This window comes from Tasmannia lanceolata, unplaced genomic scaffold (genome assembly GCF_043159265.1).
Source record: "Tasmannia lanceolata isolate RefF3 unplaced genomic scaffold, GAP_Taslan_0.1 ptg000003l, whole genome shotgun sequence".
NCBI lineage: Eukaryota > Viridiplantae > Streptophyta > Magnoliopsida > Canellales > Winteraceae > Tasmannia > Tasmannia lanceolata.
In genome coordinates this window covers 41,696,672-41,705,716 of record NW_027518680.1, presented here as the reverse complement: position 1 = coordinate 41,705,716, position 9,045 = coordinate 41,696,672, and the positions used below count along the sequence as shown (strand labels likewise).

At 42.3% G+C, this 9,045-nt stretch overlaps 1 protein-coding gene across 1 annotated transcript; it reads right to left on the bottom strand.

The window, feature by feature from the left end:
• Positions 1-2,069: 2,069 nt before the first annotated feature.
• On the bottom strand, positions 2,070-3,114 carry LOC143869779 (uncharacterized). Its single transcript, XM_077376337.1, has 2 exons — positions 2,794-3,114; positions 2,070-2,504 (listed from the first exon to the last, which is right to left on the bottom strand). Exons 1-2 carry the CDS (start codon positions 3,112-3,114, stop codon positions 2,070-2,072), a joined length of 756 nt encoding a protein of 251 aa, XP_077232452.1.
• Between the last annotated feature and the right edge of the window lie 5,931 nt (positions 3,115-9,045).

Here is a 9,045-nt window from a genome sequence, read left to right as displayed (position 1 = left end):
TATAGCATGTTGTTGGCTCCGAGGTTATTGTCCACGGAAATCCTGAGATTCTGCCAGGCAATAAGATGCTATAACCTAAGTATTAAATTGCACAAGGAAAGAGCGCACGATTCCCTCCTTTGGATGCCATTCAAGGCCGAAATTGGTGAACCCTAGAACCATTGGTAATCCTTAAATGTCTAGAAACTGAAAATCTTCGAAATCTGAAACTCATTAACCTCGAGAACTTAAATCGATTTATCTTGTGTTTTTCGGAACCATTGGATTATGGTTTCCAATCTAAGAACCATTAGAGCCCAATTTAGGAACACTGGTGTCGTGCCGTGTCCTAGGTTTTAGGGAGTCCTAGAGTTAGGAGTCCAGCCTCATCACGGACGCTTGCTATGAATAGCAACCGTACCATAGGTCTAGTTACACTAGTCACCCAATCTTTCCTTAAGACAAGCCTAGTAAACTAGGATGTAGGCAAACCTGCATTAGTCTAAGGAACAACTTGCATTTAGATAAGAATCATACAGCATCTTAGATGAAATCCTAAGATAATAAAATCCTCAACTTGAATTAAATAACTACTTTTAAAACTGTTGAAACAGTCAAATCCGTTTAAGTCGGTGTCTTAGTTGAGTTAGGCATAAGTAGCTTAGCTTAGGTGCACCGAACTACGTCGACTCTGATCCCAGTGAGGCTTGGGTACGTAGGCAGCTTGGATGTCTGACGGCATACCACCCGCGAGTCGGCACCACAACAAATTGTGGTGTTTTGTATATTAATTTTCTTGTAAATACTTAATCAAATCAGTTAGGGTTTTCCATGAAATTAGAATTCTAGGAGAACTTTCACTTAGAATGAATCCAAACAAATTAATAAATCAAGATACACATCTAGGATTCACATTGAAATTAGATTCTAGGATGCATGTCACTTAGTTCGCACATTAACATAGAGTTGAATGAGCCATTTAAAATAAATTTAAAAGAGTTAGCTTTTGGAATCGAAGACCGATTATCGGACAAGAATGGTGCATGTGGTGGATAACTCCCCATACCTTCCATTCTCGTAACCAGGTAGCAAGTCTAGATTTCTGGTTAATTATGGGTCCTAGATCCCACATCTAGGTGGCGACTCTGTCAGTCTCTTTCGTGTGGAATTCGGATTGCCTTAGTGATCCCAAGTCCACAGGAAAGACGAATTCAAATCAATATTAAAATGCACACGCCAATCGCGTGGGAACGAGAGACCAAAGGAGAGCGCGCGGCAGATCGCGCCCCACGCCCCTCTCGCGGGATCGTGTCCCACACTGGTTCTAGTCTTCTCTGATCAGAACGGCTGCCAACGCTACCGGACTCGCCGATAGGTACAATGTCAGCTCTTCACCGGGTTCAGGTTTGCTCACCAGAGACGATGTCGATAGGTATAACTTCAGTTCTTCAAAAGCACTCTGGCATTCCGGAGTCCATGGGGCTGCTTTAATTCCCCTGATTGCGTTGAAGAATGGCAGGCATCTTTCCGCCGATTTAGAGATGAAGCGTTCCAATGCGGCTACCATCCCCGTTAGCTTTTGAATTTCCCTTATGGCAGTGGGAGGAGTTAGATCGACCACTGCTTGAATTTTCTCCGGGTTCGCCTCTATCCCTCTCTGGCTGACCATGAATCCAAGAAATTTTCCCGCGGCGACGCCGAAAGTGCATTTAGAAGGATTCAGCCTCATGTTGTGTTTCCTCAAGACCTGGAATACTTCTTCCAAATCGGGTATGTGACTGGAAGATTCATTGCTCTTCACTAGCATGTCGTCCACATACACCTCAATGTTGCGTCCGATTTGTTCTCTGAAAATCTTGTTCACCAATCTCTAATATGTTGCTCCGGCATTCTTTAGGCCGAAGGGCATTACACGGTAGCAGTATATGCCCTGGTCGGTTACAAACGAAATCTTGGGGATATCCGCTTCGTACATGCGAATTTGGTTGTATCTGGAAAATGCATCTATAAAACTAAGAAGCTTGTGCCCCGCGGTGGCATCTATCAGTTGGTCGATCTTGGGCAGCGGATAGCTGTCCTTAGGACATGCTTTATTTAGGTCGGTGAAGTCTATGCAAATTCTCCATTTTCCGTTGGTTTTTCCTCACCATGACCACATTCGCCAGCCAATCGGGGTACTTGATCTCCTGTATGAAATCAGCCCTTAGGAGTTTTTCCACCTCCTCTCTAATTGCTCGTTGTCTCTCTGGGGCAAAATGTCTTCTTTTTTGCTTCACCGGTCTGCAAGTGGGGTCAACACTGAGTTTGTGCACAATAACATCGGGATCTATCTCAGGCATACCAGCAGGCGCCCAAGCGAATATGTCAGCATTTTTTCTCAAAAACAGGACTAATTCTTCGCGGGAGTCATCGCTCAATGTTGACCCTATGCTGACCAGTTTTTCCTGATCATCTTCGTACAATGCGATTGGAATCAAGTCTTCTGCGGGTTGGTTTATCATAGTCCGGGTTTCATCTCTCAAGTCCTGCAGTTCAATCGGTAAGGCCTCCGATGCATTTTTTTCCTTTTAGTGCCGTCGCGTAACACTCCCTTGACTGCTGCTGGTGGCCTTTCACTTCGCCGACACTGCAGGGTGTTATGAATTCCATTTTCTGGTGATAGGCTGAGGCGATTGCGCGGAGTAGGTTCTATCCAGGTCTTCCTAATATAGTGTTGTAGGCCGAAGTGGCACTCACTACCAAGAAATTAACCATTGCGAAGGCCTGGTGAGGAGATTTTTCGACCAGGACGGGGAGTTCGATCTATCCCTCTACCTTGACTATCTCCCCAGAGAATCCGAACAAATCTGAGTTCGTCGGCTGCAGGCGGTCATCCCCGACCATCACTTGCTTGAAGGCGTGGTAATATAAGATGTCGGCCGAACTGCAATTATCCACCAAGATTTTCTTCAGTTCCCAATTGGCAACTAGCATGGTTATGACCAAGGCGTCATCATGGGGGAGTATCAGGTTGTCCAGATCCGCGTCCGAGAATGAGATCTCATTTTCTACTTTTAATTTTTTGTGGCTGGTATGGACCGTGTTGATCTGCCGAGCGTAGGCTTTACGGGCGGCCGATAAGGTTCCTACTGCCATCGGGCCACCCATGATGGTGTTTATGACTCCAGTAGGCTGCGATCGTTGCAGCTCTGACCGCGGGCTGCGAGGAGCGGTAGAGTTTCGATGGGCTGGCAGTGACCGTGGTTGCTAGAGGCTCCTTCTGCCTTGAGGACTTCTTTCTTAGCGCTCTCTTCTGTCACCGCCGTGCTCAATGTATTTCCTGAGATATCCCCTTTGGATCAGTAGCTCAATTTCTTCCTTAAGATGCTTGCACTCATTGGTGTCATGCTCATGGTCCTTGTGGAACCGACAATACTTAGATTTGTCCTGCTTGTTTCCCTTAGTTAGCATTTTGTCCGGCCATTTGAGAAAGTCTTCTCCTCTGATCGCGGCTAGTATGCGGTTCCTGGATGTATTGAGGGGCATAAAATTTCGCTCCCTTCGGTTCGGGCTTCTTTCTCTCCTTAGGAGCTTAGGGTTCTTTTCCGCTTCCGGCATTTTCTCCTCCCTGAGTCCGGGGCTGCCAACGTTTCTTCTATAGAGATGTACTCTTCCGCCCCCGCCATAAGGTCTGCCAACGAGTGTGGATTCCGACGAGCTACAGTTAGGTGGAATTCGATTGATTTCGTACCCGCGAGGAGTGCATTTACAGCGGCAGAAGGGTCTAAGTTCGGGTTGAAGGGCTTCTCTGTTGAATTGGCTGACAAACGCTTTTAGGCTTTCACCATCTTCTTGTCTCAGAGCCATTAGCGACGCCACGGCCTTCGGCTGCTCATGAAGTGCCTGACCAGGTCGTCCGCAAATTCTTCGAAACTATCTACAGAGTTCGGTTTGAGCCTTGAGTACCAATCTCTTACGGCTCCTGTCAAGCTGGTCGGAAATGCCCTACAGAGGAATCCGTCCGAAGCTCCGTGCAAGAGCATCATGGTTCTGAATGTCTCCAGATGATCTATGGGATCCGTGGTCCCATCGTACTGTTGGACCAGAGGCATTTTGAATCCTTTTGGAGCCGGTGCGTTTAGCACGTTATCTGTAAAAGGATGTCCGTTAGAGAACGACTTTATGGAGGACCGATTGTGGTTTTTAGCCAGTTCTTCAATTCAATGGTCAATCTCTTCAAACCTTCGTAGTACGAGATTAACTCTTTTTTCTGTCTGGCTACATGGTTTGGCCTTCATTTCTACAGTGGGGCTTGCCGCTGAATCCGAGCTGCTCTCCGGACTTCTTCTGTGACGACTGGATCTCTTTCGCTCTGCATGACCGACCCGGGGCTGGTACTGCTGCACAGATCTGGACCGATATCGTTTATGAGGTTCTGTCTGTGCAAGTCCTGCCCGAGAGTGATGGTCATGTCTCGAGTGAGAATGATGAATCTGATCGCGACGGGGCGGTGCGGGCTCGCCCACTGGCGGATCCATCCTTACCTCCGAGGGTGCAGAGACCTCAGGGGGAAGGCCTTGAGGGACCTGCTGGGCTAAGCTCTTGTAATGGTCGACAAGCGTGGTCATTTGTTTAAAAAGAGTTTGAACTTGCTCGGGCGTAGGAGCCAAAGCTGGAGTCGACTAAGCAGGGCCTGGCTCCGCTGTGGCCGGAGGAATGACGACTCATTCTCCCCTAGTGGTTTGACGTGGTGTAGGTCGGACTGCTCGATCAGGAGGTGCTCGGGTACTCTTTCGTCCTGCCATTTTTCTTGAGACTTAGAACGACTTTTTGTTCAGGTCCCACGGATGGCGCCAATCTGTTACGCACGGAATTGGTAACAGATAAGGCAGTGACATAAGAGCTAATCTGGCAAATCCTAATAGCTGAGCTGATAAAGAGGCAATAACTTGCACAATGGCACACGAGGTCAGAAGCCAACCCGGAGTCCTTGCTCCGGACGGGCACTTCGACACTCAAGTCAGTGAAACTGAACTGCCAAAGCGATGAATAGTGATTTTTTGGGATTCGAGTCCCTCACCTTGTCTTTATGAGGGCTATTTAAGTTTGTTTATCCTTTTGGGACAGGTGTCGTCCTATTATTGAGCCAAATTGTGCCTCTGTTTCTTTGCCCTTAGACAGGTGTCGACCCATGGCTGGGTGAGGTGAACAGATGATTCCATTTTGGTTTGGCGTAATGACCAGGATACCCTTTAGGGGATGAGGGCTTTTAGGGGTTTCCCCTGGTGCCACGTGTCGCATGACGATTGGGGTTGTTTTGCATACCCCATCAGCGACCAAAGTAATTGGGTCACGAATACTATTTTTGCCATATACATGTTCTTTCTGCGACCACAGTAATTGGATATCTAATACTCAATTTTAAGATTTTTTTTAGAAATTTTATTTTATTATCTTGTTGCACTTGCACCTGTACAATAAATATCAAAATTTACATAAATTTCCATACTCATAACACACATTCAATTTTAAAATTTAAATGACATATAAATCAAAACTTACATACATTCAATATTAAAGTAAAAAGTTAATTGTAGCCATGCCCATACATCTAACACCCTTTAAAACTCCAAAAAACAAAAAAAAATACCACTATTCATGTATCTATATTATGAGTCCTAGTTGTCCTCATCCTCTCCGTCAACATCTTCTCCATTAACATCTTCTCCATCATCATCTTCTCTGTTACCATCTTCTCCATCACCATCTTCTCTGTCACCATCTTCTCCATCATCAACATTTTCTTCTTGCTGAGTTGTTAGCAGCAAAAAAAATACGAGGAATGAAGTACACATAAAATAAAGCTAAAAATAACATCAGTTCATATGTGTAGTAGCGACTTTGTTGGTGACATCAGGCTTAATGAAGTGATATCCAATCTTCTAATTGCAAAGAAGTTGAGCACGAAAGATCAATAAACTTAAAGACAAATTGAAGGCCATATAGGAAGGTGATGTTACGACATCAAAATAAATAAAAATTCTATATTCACCCAATTTTTTTTACTGATAATAGCAATTAGAATCAGCTAAGCAAGAACTTAGAATACCATTATAGTTAATATACACCATCTTTTGTATGAACCCTGTTTATAGTTAGTTATCATCAATTGTTTGTCAATCTTCTTAATAGGAGGAATCCTCTCAATCTCTGTAGTATTTTCTATCTCTTTGGATTCATTTCACTTATTTTCTAAACAAAAAGAAAAATAGATCTCAGGTTTTAATAACAAGTTCCCTTCGATGACATGGAATACGAATAGCCTACAATTTATGATGTCTCACAGAAGGAACTAGGAAATAAAATTGCCTACAACATGAACTTATCACAAGGGCCTTCTCCAACCTTACCTTCATTGGTCACCAATTACTTGGGCCTAAATGTAGTATCATAACCCATCACTACTGGATGTAAACCATAGAATTACTACCTGACCAAAAATTAGAAAAGTAAGAAAGGAATGGCACCACGCCACTACAGATGACTGTAGACACCCCATTTTGACCGAACCCCTAATTGCTTTAATTGAATGAAAATCTCATCAAATCAGTGGTCTAGAGCCCCAAATTTCTCCCTAGAGTATATTAGAGTCCCAGGAATGTCCCTGCAAAGTTTTGTCAAAATCAGAGCAAAAATGCCTAATAAGAGGAGTCAAGTTAGAGCAAATGGTGCAATAGGGGAGTGTATTAGCCATTAATCTAGCTGGCTTTTACACTAGAGTGAAAGGGGGGTTGTAGATATCCCATTTTGACTGAACCCTTATGCACTTGATTTTGATTAAAAACCTTCCAAATTAATGATCTAGAGTCCTAAATTTTTCCCTAGAGTATTTTAGGATCCCAATTAGGTCCCCGTACAATTTCGTCAAAATCTGCCAAGCATTGCCTAATAAGACGAGCGGAGTTAGAGAGCGCAAAAGGGGTGTAAAATATCCTGTAAGCCAGCCAGTTTTTACACTAGAGCAGAAAGGGAGGTGCATTATTCCTATAATGTCGCCCATGAAAAGTTTTACTTAAAATTACTCATTTTTTTAGTTAAAACACAAAATATACATGAATAGGGGGTTGTCTAAGGTAACTTAATGGCGAAAAGTTTCTTTTAGTTAATTTTTCAATAACCTTTTTCCAAATGGTCACCCTTTTGCAACCAAAACCAAAGCAAAATGTTTGAAAAGGAGTTGTCGTATAAACTAACGGGGTGAAAATTAATGGAAATCTTTATAAATAGAGCATTTTGGCTCTCATTAGAAAAAAATTAGGGTTCTTAATCTAATTTTAGAGAGAGGGAGAGAGAGAGCTTTCTAGAGAGAGAAAGAGAGAAAGAGAGAATTCTAGAAAGAGAAATGAGATCTAGAGAGAGAAAGGAGATCTAGAGAGAGAAAGAAGAATGAGAAGAAGATTTCAATGAGAGATCCAAGAGAAGAGCACAAGGTTAGTAGATTTTGAGTTTTCTTTGAAAATCTAACATAAAATGAAAAATCTAAGTGGAAAATGCTTAAAAATGGTTAGATCTAGCAACCTAGGGCTAAAATTTACCAAAATATATTTAAAAACATGTCTCATATAGAGATCTAAAGCAATTCACCTTAGATTTTGAATTATAATTAAATTTCGATGTGAAAATAGCAAAATAAAGTGCTGTTCAGGTTTTTTTTCTCATTTTCATCATTTTTTTGTTAGAATTCATAAAAATTATCTACATTAAGGTGTAAAGCTCTTTGAGATCTTCGATTTGGCATATAATGGCCCAGATTTTACTCAAATTCAGTTAGATCTACCAAATGTGATACACACCAAAGTTATAGATCTTTCCGAGATCTTCGATTTGGCATCTTGCGGGCCTCGTAACGATGAAAAATGAAAATGTTATGCTGCTTTTAAGAAGTCAGCCAAAAACACTACATTTTCAGATTTGAATTTGCCAGGAGATGGTCATTTTCTGGCCACTTCCGGCAAGATCCAGCCGATATTGTTAACGGAGAAAAGTTTATTTGATAAATTTCCTAAAAATTTGTAGTTGAACACTTTTCTTGAAAAAGTAGTTTTGATCCTTTGTTTTGTAAAATCAAATCAGAACTTTTGAAAAATAAAACTAAATAAATGAAATCTGGAATCAGCCCAAAGATGACCGTTTGCCGGCCACTTCCGGCGAGAAACAGCCGAAGTGTATAATTTATCAAATGTTCCCTGATGTGTCCCCTATAACTTTTATGTGTATCACGTTTTCTAGTTTTGCCATTTGGAGAGTGTAATGTTAAATACAAATTCTTAGCTTCCATGTAAAATGTAAATGTATGCTTTTGATGCTTGATTCATGCTTAACCTCTTGGGCGATGAAGGCGTTAGCCCAAGCCCAAACCCATCATTAGGGAACTTTTTTTAGTCTGAGTAACTCTCCCCTCTTTCATTTAGAAGATTTGTTAACTCTTTTAGACGTGTTTAAACCATAGAATCCTTCCTTCATTGCAAATGGCGATGAAGGCGTTAGTCCAAGCCCATCATTTTAGGGGACTTATCAAGTCCTAGTAGTAATTCTCCCTCTCATTTAGGAGACTTTTCCAGTCTTTTAGACACTCTTAGACTTTAGTTTTCTATCATTGCAAGGGCAGTGAAAGAGTCATCTAGAGCCCCCATTAGGAGACACACTCTGTCTCATTAGGCAGTTCTCCTGTGGAGACAAGCCTTGTCATTTAGAGCCTATCTTTAAAGAGTTTACCTTGATTTCATTAGCAAAGTTACTCATAAGAGGCCTGCTTTGCCCCATTTATAGAACCCTCTCTAAGTTATACCTCAACTTGTAGTCCCTACTAGTTGATGACCAACTTAGTCTGTTAGTTGCCTATAGCCCTATTTATCATTGCTAGGACAATGATAGGAATACTTGGAGCCCATATTTGTGTCTAGGAGACTCACCCAGTCTCACTAGCACCTTTGTTTATGTCCTCTGTGTCTATTAGTCATACCTTGACTTATTTACACCCTCTCATAGAGTGTTGGTCATATTTTGACTTATCTGCATACCCTTTTA